Source organism: Aotus nancymaae, unplaced genomic scaffold, assembly GCF_030222135.1.
Source record: "Aotus nancymaae isolate 86718 unplaced genomic scaffold, 86718_ANA_hifiasm-v0.15.2.pri h1tg000007l, whole genome shotgun sequence".
Taxonomy (NCBI): domain Eukaryota; kingdom Metazoa; phylum Chordata; class Mammalia; order Primates; family Aotidae; genus Aotus; species Aotus nancymaae.
Window position 1 is genome coordinate 14,981,896 of NW_026988418.1, and position 13,866 is coordinate 14,995,761.

Here is a 13,866-nt window from a genome sequence, read left to right on the forward strand (position 1 = left end):
ATGATGACTTAAGTCTTATTCTGTGGAATGTGTTTAGACAAGTTCAGGCAAACAGCGAAAACTGAGAAGTCCCCACCATCATACCTACAACGTTCTGAAAATGCTTGAAATTAACTCCATTCTTTGTCTAGTAGTTCAATATGAACTGCCAAAATTTAGTCCAATTAGTCAGTTCCAAATAATGTAGGCTCTTTGGAATCTAGAACTGTGGAGTGGTGACAGTTCTCCTTTGACAGTGGACCAGGATGCAGGAGCTCCTCCTTCAGATTCCTTCAGTTGGCTTGGGCAACTCTGGTTTCAGAACCATGGAAGTTCAACATGGTAGTAACCAACTCTGGAAGGTCAAAATCGTGTTTCCACCCCTAGTCCTTCCGAGCATTGCTGTCGTCAAAGTTCATCAGCCAGCTATCTGCTATGGCTTGCTGGATGGCATCCGTCTAGTCTCTGATCAAAAGGGGAGTTTCCACAGTGATTGATGCTGCCTCAGGCTTATTTTCATTCCAGGAAGCCATGGTGCCTTTCTGAAAGACAGCCAAAACAGTGAAACATGTGTGCTGCTTTCTTTAACTTTGAGCTAAAGAAGCCCCGTAGATAAAGAATTGGACTTTTATGAGTAATTCTCTCTTCAGCTACCTTCAAGGTTTGGATCCCTTTTGAAGGAAAAATGTATGTTAACACATTTTTTTGAGTGAATAATGTTTTGTTGTGGAATGTTCATCCACTTTATCTGATAGGACCAATGGTTTGTTCTTAACAGAATTGCTTTCTATGTCTGTGGATAACGACATCTAGGCTAACAAAAATCTAGGTAGCAACTCTAACAAGATTGAGGCTAAATGATTTGAGTTCTTTATGGAAACAAATTTATGGGAAAATTTTGTTGTAGATTCTTCTGTTAAAAAGAGGCTAATAAATTTTTACAATTGCTCCTGAAAAAAAAAATCTTACTGTTTTTAAAAATTGAAAATGGCAAAACAAATACAGTAGAACTAAAAAAAAATTGTAAAAAACCCAATACAAAGAAATAAAACTATAACCCATATCTTCTCATCTCTACCACCATCCACTGCTAATGCAGAATATCTTATTTGAATTTTTTGGCTCCAATTATTCATATGATTTGTTTATTTTGTTAAATTTCACCAGATGTTAACTTAGTTTTCCTGTTCTTCTTATCCTATAGAAAGAACTTTAGCATGTTTATCTCAGCAGGTTGTGTAAATGATGAGAGATAATGTTAAGAGGCTGAGGAGCACTGTGCTAGGTATACAGCAAGTGCCAAACCAAATATAACTATTATCATCATTAATATTTAGTACTTGTTTCTGCTTATAAAGATGATAAAATCATGGATTTCTTGAAGACTTCCTCATACCTCTGTCTAGTCTCAGGTATAATGCAGTAGCTTTAACCAATTGTAATTCCTTCTATTCTTGACACATTGAGACTTTTATTTTTTCCAATTTATGGTTTAAAAATCTGCAGATTGTCTAGTTTGCTTATTTTTGATCTGTAGTCGCTGATCCCATTTGAATTCCAAAGACAACTCTTCTGCTTGCTATCCAAAGACTAGTTTACCTTTCTCTGTCAATAGTTTCCCTTTCAGTTTCCTCTACTAGTTTGTTTCAACTCAGTTGTATGTGCTAGCAAAGCTAGGCCATCTCTGTTTAAAAAACTATCAATAAAGAGTTATATCAAACTGTAAATATGTTGAAATGTAAGACCCTAAGTGTTGGTGTACTGAAATTTTATAAAAAAATAATGAAATGTTCAATGTCTGAGTACAGAGATGTTAAAATTTTCTTTCTACATATTGTGTTTGTTACTTTGCAACTCCCTGGTATTCACTTTAATTCTAATACAAATTGAAGCACATGTAAAATAAATAAATTAATTAATTTAAAAAAAATCTCTACTAAAAATACAAAATTAGCCAGGCATGGTGGCGCATGCCTGTAATCCCAGCTACTCGGGAGGCTGAGGCAGGAGAATCTGTTGAACGTGGGAGGCAGAGGTTGCAGTAAACTGAGATCGCGCCACTGCACTCCAGCCTGGGCAACAAGAGTAAAACTCTGTCTCAAAAAAAAAAAAAGTAAAAAAAAAAAAATAAAATGGGTATGATAAAAGAACCAATATTAGAAGATTATTGTGAGAATTAAGTAAAATAGTATTGAAAGCGCTAGCACAGTGTCTGACATGTAAGTGCTCAGTAAATGATAACAAAAAGCTCAAGTTTATGGAGGTGTTCGACATGGTAATATTCACTAAATGTACACTGTGCTCACCATTATATGAACCAGTATTCCAATTTATTAATTCATAACAAGAAATATAACTTAAGAAGACTCTACATTTAGGCTATTTAACTGGTACATTTATTCTCTGAATGCAAACTATTTGGGATGCCAAATTATAAGCAGCAGCAGACCAAAGTTATATGTTATAGGTATTTCATAGCACTATATATTAACATCAAGATGCAGTATCTCTATATTAGATCTATAACCTATTACCAGAATGGAATAGGTTTAATCTTTGGGTAAAAAAAACCTTCTATTCTTGCCTTCTGATATTAGTTCTGGCCTTCTTTCTCTAGTTCTAAAATACTTGGTATAATGACCTACAGGCTGATTACATCTCTTAAAGATGATCTTATATATATCTCTGTTCTGATATGTGTCTCTTTTTTTTAAGGGAAGGCAACCTTTTTCCCAGGATCTTGGAGAGATCCCCAAAATCACCGTTACCTTGTTTACTGATATGCTTTTTTTGTGTATTGAATCAACAGACATTAACTCTGCTGCTCAAAATGTGACAGGGAAGGGAGGGGATGAGAGAGTTATCTATGATAACTTGAAGGAAGAGTGATGGAGAAAATTGCTCCATTATTGTGAGTCTGTAACGCCTCAAAGTTTTTGCTGGTGTAGTTTTCCAGGAGCATAATGAAATTTTGGGATATTGAGTGTCACAAGGCAGTAAGTAACTAGGGAAGGCTCTCTAGTACATTAAATGCTATCAGGATGGCTTTAGGTGTCTGCATTCTCCTCAATAGAAAGAAGACTACATTCTGGGTGTGGTGGCCCACATCTGTAATCCCAGTACTCTGGGAGACCAAGGCAGGAGGATTGCTTGAAGCCAGAAGTTTAAGACCAGCCTGAGCAACATAGTGAGACCCTGTATGTATTAAAAAAAAAAAAAGTTTTTAAAGAAAAAAAAAGGCCCGGCACGGTGGCTCATACCTGTAATCCCAGCACTTTGAGAGGCTGAGGCAGGCAGATCTCTTAAGTTCAGGAGTTTGAGATCAGCCTGGACAACATGGTAAAACCCTGTCACTACAAAAAATACAAAATATTAGCTGGGTGTTGTGGTGTGTACCTGTAGTGAGCTATGATTGCACCACTGCACTCCAGCCTAGGTGACAGAGTAAGACCAGGTGCAGTGGCTTTTTGTCTCAAAAAAAATAAAAATCTGATCAGGTGCAGTGGCTCTTGCCTGTAATCTTAGCACTTTGGAAAGTCAAGTCCAGAGGATTGCTTGAGGCCAGGAGTTCAAGACCAACCTGGCCAACATAGCAAGAACAACCCCTCCTTAAAAAAAAAAAAAAAAAAAAAAGACTACAGGAGTGAGTGGGTATTGTTGCTATCATTTCCTATTTTGAAATTGTAATTAGTGTATCTGTGTAGAATTTTGGCAAGTACTATTTATAAATTTACTTTTATTGATGTATACTTTTCTTCCAGTAAAAACACATCTTTTAAGTGTATAATTGGATGAGTCTTTGCCATTGTTTACAGACTTGTTACCAATATCCCAATGAACATATGAAGCATTGCTATCTTCCTGCAAATTTCCCTCCTGTCCCTTTCCTGTCTGTCCCATGCCTTAGAGCCATCCTCTTGTGATTTCTGTCTTCATAGGTTAGTTTGCGTGTCAGGTTTTCCTCCTGTGTGCCAGTAGTAGATGGTCCAAGGTGCAAAACTGGCTATGAGTGCAATCTCTTATGCTCTTGGAAGTGAACCAACATATCTGTTATTGTGGAAGCAGTGTTGGGAAAGGGAGAGGAACTGTTGTGTCATTTGTCCACATTCATTGTCCTCATGTCTTCTACCATCAACGTATTAAATGTTTACTCTTTGCAAAGTACACTGTAGCAAGGGTAGCATATTGGGTGGGAGGCGGTAGGGACACAGATGAGTCAGAAACTACCTTCCAGGAGAAGTGATGAGACATGCACATACATTATTATCATATAAGATAGAAATAATAAGTGCCTTAAGAAAAGTAAGATGGCATGCTATGTGTCAATAAGTTCAGATGGAGACCTCACTTTTAGCTGTGAGAGGTTCATAGCAAGTCAGTGAGTTTCTTGCTTGATCTTTAACACAGTGTACTTTAAGCAAAGTAAATTAACACGCAAATAAATTTAAGGGTCTTTATATAACAGATTTGGGGAGGCATTCTTAGCTTTTTTTTTTTTTTTTTTTTTGAGGTAGGATCTCTTGCTCTGTTTGTCCAGGCTGGAGTGCAGTGGCTCGATCAGGGCTTATTGCAGCCTCGACCTCCTGGGCTCAAGAGATCCTCCTGCCTCAGGCCTCCAGTAGCTGGGACTACAGGCACATCCTACCATGTCCAGCTAATTTTTTTTTTTTTAATTTCAGTAAAGAGGAAGTCTCACTATGTTGCCCAGGCTGGTCTCGATTTCCTGAGCTCAAGCAATCCTCCCACCTCTGCCTCCCAGAGTGCTGGGATTATGGCATGAGCCACCATACTTGGCCATTCTTTGCTTTATAAAAGGATTGTAGAATTATTTTAAATGGCAAGTAGATCTTCCTTACTGAGTTGTAAATATATTTGCACAAAACTTTTTCAGACACATTTATTTTGTGAAGCAGAGTAAATTCATATTTATATTTCTAATTAAACAGGTTTTTATTGATGGCACTATATACTGGCACCAAGGTAGATTTTATGAGTTAATTTGTAAGCTTAATAAGATATTTTTAGTACTTAATATATGCTAGGAATATACTGAACTAATCTTCTGAAACTTTGCAGTCCTGTTGGAGATACAATTAAGATATAATCAAGAAGTTACTTTGGTGCATTTGATTTAGTGCTTATTATTAGAGATTATTATCAATCTCTAATTGTTAGATGGCAATAATTTAAAATGCAATTTAAAAAATTTGGTTGATGAGGACTGAAAATTATCAGAAAGGGGAAGTAAGTTTCCCCTGTGTTACTTGGGAGAGTTGAATAGCTTGAATTGGGACTGAATGGGCATTATTTCGAGTGAATTATGTTTGTTGAATGAGTGAGGTACCTGGGAAAGTAGGCTGGGACCATTCATTAAGCAGACATTTATTTTATTATTTATTTATTTATTTTTGAGATGGAGTCTTGCTCTGTTGCCCAGACTTGAATGCAATGGTGTAATCTTGGCTCACAGCAGCCTCTGCCCCCGCAACCCCGGTTTCAGCGATTCTCCTGCCTCAGCCTCCTGAGTAGCTGGGATTACAGGCGCATGCCACTAGCCTGGCTAATTTTTTTTGTGTTTTTAGTAGAGACAGGGTTGCACCATGTTGGCCAGGCTGGTCTCAAACTCCTGACCTCAGGTGATCCTCCCACCTCAGCTTCCCAAAGTGCTGAGATTACATGTGTGAGTCACCACGCCTGGCCCACATTTATTTATCAATAATACCTTCCAGGTCCCAGGTATTACTTAGGTTCTGAAAGATAGGGTGGGAATAATAGTAATGCAAAGATATATATACACACATACACATACACATATATATATTTTAAGACAGGGTCTCACTCTGATGCCCAGGGTGGAGTGCACTGCACTGTAACCTCTAACTCCTGGGCTAACAGGATCCTCCCACTGCAGCCTCCTGAGTACCTAGGATTATAGGTGTGTGCCACCATACCTGGCTAATTAAAAAACTTTTTTTTAAGAGACGGGTTCTCACTACGTTGCCCAGGCTGGTCTTCAACTCCTGGCCTGAAGTGATCCTCCTGTCTCAGCTTTCCAAAGTGCTGAAATTACAGGTGTGGGCCACTGTGCCTTGCCATATTAAAGCAGATTTAAGACTTAAATTTAACTAAATAGTTCTAAGTATGTCCTTACAATTACTTTTTCCTAAGGATTTAAGAAATGGACAGAGCAGGCAGACTGCTGTGTAATTTGAGATTACTGTGAGCTATTCTCTTGAGAATGCAGGTTATCTCACTGTTGGTCATTACCTTGCTGTGACTGGGGCCTCTTTTATAAGGGAACTAATCCCATTCATGAAGGTTCTGCCCTCATGACCTAATCACTTCCCTAAGGCCCACCCTCTAATATCATCACCTTGGGGGTTAAGATTTCAACATATGAACTTTGGGGGAATATAAACATTCAGTCCATTGCAGTATCTATTCCTATAAATACATGTTTCTCACATTAAGTAAGCCTTAGAAGAGTATTTTCTAGAATAGTTTGTGAAATTAATTTTGACAAGGTAAGTTCTACTTTCTGATAGATTTATGTGATTCTTTCAGAAATTTCTTACCCTGGGAAAGTAAAAATTGTTTCTGATTTTATTAATTTACTGATTTCCAGAAGGTTCTTAATTCTGTAACCAGCAAAAAGCTGCTTTTGGTTGCTTAACTCCATCCTAGATTACCTCCAGCGGCGCTTGTGTATGTGCTGATTATATCACCAACTATTTTGATAACATAACAGTTGGAGGTTAGGATCTGTTTCTCAGTTTCCTGGGAGCACCAGTCAATGACAAGGTAAATATCTGTTTACATCTAAAGAATAAATCGATTTTGACATTGACAGTATACTGAAGAGAATCTAGATATCCTAAGAGGTTTGCTGCCTAGAGGTAGGCACACAGTATTGATTAGAATGTTTGGAATCAGCATTCCTTAGATGTTTCTTTACAGAAAAAAAGACTGACTTTTAAAAAAGAAAAGTGTCAAGCGGGTATAAAGATGGTAGCTAGCATAGAGGCCAAATGTCTTTTTCCTTTGAGTCAGATTTAACAGACTTAGTAACACACTAAAATCTATGAAGTTTAATTTGTCTTTGGGAAGCTATTTTAGTTTTCTGACCAACATAATCAGAGTAATAATAGAAACTTCAAATTACTGGCTATTGAGGCATAGCAGATAAAGTTATAGGTTATGTTAATGAAAATTTAAACGGCTAGCTGTACTTATGTGTATCCTTCCTATCATTTATTCAATATTTTTTGTTTCCTCTGTGTACTATGTCATTATTCTCCTCGAATTTAAGGCTAATACAGATGATGAAATTAAGCAATTTCAGAATTGTTTAATTATAGATTCATAGATTAAGTACTTGGCAGGCTCTTAATTATACATATCTTTATTAATTTCATCATGAATGTACATAAGGTATAAGATATTCTGGATCAGAGACATTTCATAATAATAAATGTGTTGGCCTACTTTTGCTCTTAATTCTTACCCCTAGAGTGATGCTACAAAAGTGAGGTCAATTGTCCTACATGAGTAGCTAGACACTCTGTAGGTGGGGGACAAGGAAAAATTATTTTTCTCTCCTATGAAGGGGAAATAGGCATCTGTCCTTCTCCTCTCATGAAAGGGTCACTTAGGAAAGGTAATAAGCCTAAATCCTAACTCCAACCCTTTGGCATATAAAAAGGTCTCTTCATCAGACTGAGTTCTGGAGTCTCTTTTTACACACAGATATCTAGGGAAATAGCTGTACCCCTTTTCTTAGCACCTTGGAGGCTTAGCCTAGGCTACTACTCCAGGCTATAACCTTTCAAACTTCTCTGGGAAATGAGAGAGGTTTTTATTATCCTTCCAGACCAGTTGAAAACAAAAGATCTAATCCTTATGGCATGTGGAAATGTTGCCAGGACCCTAGAGCTTTTTACAAGAACACTGAGAAATCCATGGACGTTTTATGTCTTAGTCTGTTTTCTGTTGCTACAACAGAAAACCACAGACTGGATATTTTATAAAGGAAAGAAGTTTATTTTGGCTCATGATTCTAGCAACTGGAAGAGCACAGTGTCCTTCTTGTTGCTTTATAACATGGTGGAGGGCATCACGTGGTGAGAGAGCTACAGCAAGAGAGGTGAGAGAAATAGCTTTCACGACAAAGTCATTCCATTAATAACGAGCACACTCCTGTGATAGTGACATTAATCCATCGAGGAGGACAGAGTCCTCATTAATCTATTCATGAGAACGGAGGTATTAAGTTTCTAACACATGAACTTTTGGGGGACACACTCAAACCCATAGCATTTTATTTTCCCACAGTATTACGGGGAAAAAAGGGTTTTATTATGCCCGTGGTAGAAGTGAAGGGTAATCTGCTCTAGAGGTTCAGGTAAAGGTTTCCTTCTTAGGGACTGAGGGTAAGTAGGAATTAGCCAATAAAAGGAGTGAGGGTAGATGAGTAAAGACACTTCAAGCAATGAGAACAATCCATGTAAAAGTCCTTAGGCAAGAAAGTGATTGGCTGGTTCAGGGAACTGAAAGATTAGTATGGCTGGGGCCCAGGGATTATGGGGTCTTTTGGGCTGGAGCCAGGCCAATCAGGGTCTCTATAGAGAGCAAATTAAGAAATTTGCATTTTATTTTAAGTGCAATACAGAGCCATGAAGTATTTTTTTGCTTGCTTGCTTGTTTTGTTTTTTAATTGAAGAAGTAAACTGATGAGATTCATGTTTTGAAAAGACTCCTGGCTACTGTGTGGAGAAAGGATTAGAGGAGAGGAAGAAGAGATAGAGAAGAATTAAAAGGTGATACATGCTGGGTACAGTGGCTCACTCCTGTAGTCCCAGCACTTTGGGAAGCTGATGGGGTGGATCACTTGAGCCCAGGTGTTTGAGACCAGCCTGGGCCACAAGGTGAAACCCCTTCTCTTCAAGGAAAAAAAAAAATGAGCTGGGTGGTGGCATGTGCCTGTAGTTCCAGTTGCTCTGGAGGCTGAGGTGGATCACTTGAGCCTGGGAGGCGGAGGTTATAGTGAGCCAAAATCATGCCAGTGCACTCCACCCTGGGCAACAGAGTGAGACCTTCTCTAAAAAAAAAAAGAAGGTAACAATATAGGGATGTATTGTAGAGTGCTGGATTTGGGTGGTTAATAGTAGAGATGAGGTTAAATGGAAGAATTTGAGAGTTTGTTTTTCTTTTTCAATTATGACCTCATGAAAGAAGGTTTGAGAGTTTTTCTGAGACAGAAATGAGGGGACTTTGATTGATTGGATGGAAGAGAGACAGGATCATGAGTTAGTTTTATACATGTTGAGTTTTTTTTTTCTTTTTTTTTGAGATGGAGTCTTGCTCTGTCACCCAGGCTGGAGTGCAGTGGTGCCATCTTGGGCCACTGCGACCTCCGCCTCCCAAGTTCAGGCGATTCTCCTGCCTCCCAAGTTCAGGCGATTCTCCTGCCTTAGCCTCCTGAGTAGCTGGGATTACAGGCCTCTGCCACCGCACCTGGCTAATTTTTGTATATTTAGTAAAGACGGGGTTTCACTCTGTTGGCCAGGCTGGTCTTGAACTCCTGACCTCATGTGATCTGCCCACCTTGGTCTCCCAAAGCGGTGGGATTACAGGTGTGACCCACTGCACCTGGCCCATGTTGAGTTTAAAATGCCTGTGAGAAAGCCAGGTGGAGATGTGCTGAGGGAGAGAGCGCGGGGAAAATGTGAAATAGCCCTTGCTGAGAATGGGAGAGCAAGTCTACTGATGAATCATTTCCTGCTCTTCCCTCTACGTGGGACTTTGCCCCGAGATTCTTCGCTTCACTGGGTCCTCTAATTCAAATCTCAGTTTTTGTATCAACTCCTTAAAAGAATTGTTTCAAGCTGCTTAAGTTAAAGTAGAACCTCCTTTCCCAACAATAACTTTCTGATAATCTCTGATATAATTTAAGTATGTCCCCCAGCATTCATGTGTTGGAAACTTAACTGTACATGAATGCTGGGGGACACATTTACATTATATATTGGGAAGTGGGGGCTAATGGGAGGTGTTCAGGCAGTGCCCTCATAAGCAGATCAACGCCATCATAAAAGGATTTCCTCACTTGTGCTCTTTGCCTTTCCACCCTTTGCTCTGCAATAAAGAAGAAGGCACGCACCAGATGCTGGTGCTTGGATCTTGGAATTCCCAGCCTCTTAAAGCTGTAAGAAAATAAATTTCTCTTATAAATTATACAGTCTCTGGTATTCTGTTTTAGTAGCACAAGATGCACTAAGATAATCACCCTCCTTTATTTTCTTAACACTTATCACCAGCTGAAACTATCTTTTTAATTTGGGTTTTTTTTTTTTTTTTTGCAAGGATTTTTAAAATATATATTTTTTGAAAACATTTTGAAAGTAATTAAGATCCCTGATTAGAAGGGGGAAAAAAATCAACACAATGAAATTTAGGAACAGAAATGCAAGAGCAGCTGCTGCACCCGGCCCCTTCCACCCGAGGGACGCAGCCAGGAGATGCTTATTTTATGATCCCAAGTGCATGCTCCGGTCGATGCAGAATCACTTAATTACTAGCCTTTGGGTGGAAGGACCCTGTCCAAAGTCAGGGTCAGAAATAGGACAGCTCATCGTGCTTGGCTTTGTTGGTCTGGTAGTCAGACAAGGTCAAGGGCTTGTTTTCGTGAGGGAGACTTTGGAATACTCGCAAGTGGACAAATTCCTCGTCACTGACATGTACCTTGATGAAGTAGTTCGTCCCCGCAACCACCTGGCGCCTGAAGGACACAGTCTTAAACACGGGGAACTTCTTGTTTTCTTTTTCTTCAAGCTGGGACCTCACGTGGTCGGCGATGTTCTGGGTCTCGGCAGTGGCCGGCTGCGAGGCGGAGGGCGCCCCGCACATCGTCGTGGCGGCGGCGGAGGGACTCGGCGAGGGGACTGGGCCTAATTTGGGTTTTTTAGGTAAAATATCTACTCACATCTTTTGCCCATTTTTAAATTGGGTTGTCTTTTTATTGTTGAATTGTACGAGTTCTCTATATATTCTCTATACTACACCCCTACCCAGATATAAGTGATTTGCAAATATTTTCTCCTATTCTTTGTTTTGTCTTTCCACTTTCTTGATAGAGTTTTTTGTTTGTTTGTTTGTTTTAAGACAGGATCTCATTCTGTTGCCCAGGCTATGGTACAGTGACACGATTATAGCTCACCATAACCTCAAACTCCTGGGCTCAAGGGATCCTTCTGCCTCAGCATGATAGTGTTCTTTGAATTACAAATATTTTTAATTTTGATGATGCTCAGTTTATTATTACTTCTTTTATTGCTTGTGCTTTTGGTGTCATGTAACCATTGCTGATTCCAAGGTCACAAAGATTTATACCTACATTTTTATCTAAGAACTTAATAGTTTTACCCTTTAAATTTAGGTCTTGGATCCATTTTGAGTTAACTTTTTTTTTTTTTGAGGCGGAGTCTCACTCTATCACCCAGACTGGAGTGCAATGGCACGATCTCGGATTCACTGCAACCTCCACCACCTGGGTTCAAGGAATTCTGCCTCAGCCTCCAGAGTAGCTGGGATTATAGGCATCTGCCGCTACGCCTGGCTAATTTTTTTATTTTTTATTTTTTAGTAGAGACAGGGTTTGCCCATGTTAGTTAGGCTGGTCTCAAACTCCTGACCTCAGATGATCCACCCGCCTTGGCCTCCCAAAGTGCTGGGATTACAGGCATGAGCCACCACGTCTGGCCTTGAGTTAACTTTTTTATATGGCATAGGGTACGTATTCAGCTTCATTCTTTTACTATGGTTTCAGCATCACTTGTTGGAAAGACTATTCTTTCCCCATTGGATGGTCTTGGTAAAAAAAAAAAAATCATTTGACTATGTACTTTTGGGTTTATTTCTATATTTCCAATTCTATTCCATTGATCTTTATATATATCTTAATGTCAGTACCACACTGTCTGGGAGGCAGAGGTTACAGTGAGCCAAAATTATTACTGTGGTTTTTGTATTACATTTTGAAATTAAGAAGTGTGAGTCCTCCAATTTTGTTCTTTTTTTGAAGATTGTTCTGGCTATTCTGGGTCCCTTGCATAATCAATGAATTTTAGCATCAGCTTATCAACTTCTGCACAGAAAAGGGCAGTTGGGATTTTGATAGGGATTCTATTGAATCTATAAATTGATGCTATTATAAATGGAATTGTTTTCTTAGTTGTATCTCCAAATTTTTTAAATCTAAGAGTATAGAAATACAATTAATTTTTGTGGCCGGGCACGGTGGCTCACGCCTGTAGTCCCAGCACTTTGGGAGGCCGAGGTGGGCGGATCACGAGGTCATGAGTTCGAGACCAGCCTGGCCAACATGGTGAAACCCTGTCTCTACTAAAAATACAAAAATTAGCCAGGCATGGTGGCGGGTGCCTGTAATCCCAGGTACTCAGGAGGCCAAGGCAGGAGAATCACTTGAACCCAGGAGGCAGAAGTTACAGTGGGCTGAGATCATGCCACTGTACTATAGCCTGGGCAACAGAGCAAGACCCTGTTTCAAAAAAAAAAAAAAAAAAAAAGAAATGCAATTCATTTTTGTTATTGAATTTGTGTTTGAAACTTTGATGAGCTCATTTATTAGCTCTAATAGTTTGTTTTTGGTGTGGATTCCTTAGGATTTTCTTTTTGTTGTTGTTTTTTGTTTTTGAGTTGGAGTCTCACTCTATTGCCCAAGCTGGGGTGCAGTGGTGCAACCTCAGCTCACTGCAACCTCCTGGGTTCAAGAGATTCTCCAGCCTCAGCTGCCCTAGTAGTTGGGACTACAGGCACCCACCATTTCCAGCTAATTTTTGCATTTTCAGTAGACATGAGATTTCACCATGTTGACCAGGGCTGGTCTTGAACTCCTGACCTCAAGTGATCCACCTGCCTCGGCCTCCCAAAGTGCTGGGATTACAGATGTCATCCACTGCACCTGTCTCCCTAGGGTTTTCTATATGTAAGGTTATGTCTTCTTCAAATAAAGACACTTGAAGTTCGTTCTTTCTAATCTAGATGCCTTTATTTCTTTTTCTTGCCTGATTTCTCTGGCTAGTACCTCCAGTACAGTGTTTAGTAGGAATGGCAAGAGAAGACATTTTTGTCTTGTTCTTAGGTATAAATCTTTTATCATTACATATGAGGGTTACCTGTGGGCTTTTTATATATGGCCCTTATTAAGTTGAAGAAGTTCTCTTCTGTTTCTAGTTTGTTAGTGGTTTTTATCATGAAAGGGTGTTAGTTTTTTTTCAAGAACCTTTTCTGTGTCTTTTGAGATGATCATGTGATTTTTGTTCTTTATTAATATGGTATATTCTATTGATTTTTATACATTGACTCAACCTTGTATTCTTGTAATAAATCCCACTTGGTCATAGTATATAATCCTTTTTATATGTTGCTGGATTTGGTTTGCTTGTATTTTGTGGAGGATTTTTGCATCTGTTTTCAAAATAGACACTGGTTTTTTTCTTATTATGCCTTTTTCTGGTTTTGGTATTAGAATAATATTGGCTTTATAGAAGAAATTGGGAAGCATTCCGTCTTCTATATTTTAGAAGTTTGTGAAGGATTGTTGTTTATTCTTTAAACATTTGATAGAATTCACCATCTGCTGTTGTTGGCCGTGAGACCGGCACGTCTGCCGGGGGTCTCTTGACCAGCAAGAGGGTCCTAATACCTGGAAGAGAGAGTGCGCGGAAGAGAAGAGAGATAGAGAAGATGGGTCTGGAGGACTGAAATGAGATATGCTCAGATCAGCGATTTATTCTTTGTGCACATGTTCTTATATATGATTTTACATACAGTGACTGACGTCAGTTTTCTTACAGAATCATTATCAGG

General features: G+C 39.1%; 2 protein-coding genes across 8 annotated transcripts in view; one reads left to right on the plus strand and one right to left on the minus strand.

Moving 5' to 3' along the window:
- The window catches only part of OSBPL9 (oxysterol binding protein like 9), a 209,562-nt gene that overhangs the window by 23,754 nt on the left and 171,942 nt on the right, over positions 1 to 13,866 (plus strand). The gene's annotated exons all lie outside the window — the stretch shown is intronic.
- Positions 10,585 to 10,884, minus strand: LOC110568801 (cystatin-B-like). The gene has a single exon (XM_064371064.1). The coding sequence runs from the start codon at positions 10,882 to 10,884 to the stop codon at positions 10,591 to 10,593; it is 294 nt and encodes a 97-aa protein (XP_064227134.1). The 3' UTR covers positions 10,585 to 10,590.

Bases quoted from the DNA above. Each gene is read 5' to 3' on its own strand.
- LOC110568801 (XM_064371064.1), bottom strand. From the start codon at position 10,884: ATGTGCGGGGCGCCCTCCGCCTCGCAGCCGGCCACTGCCGAGACCCAG.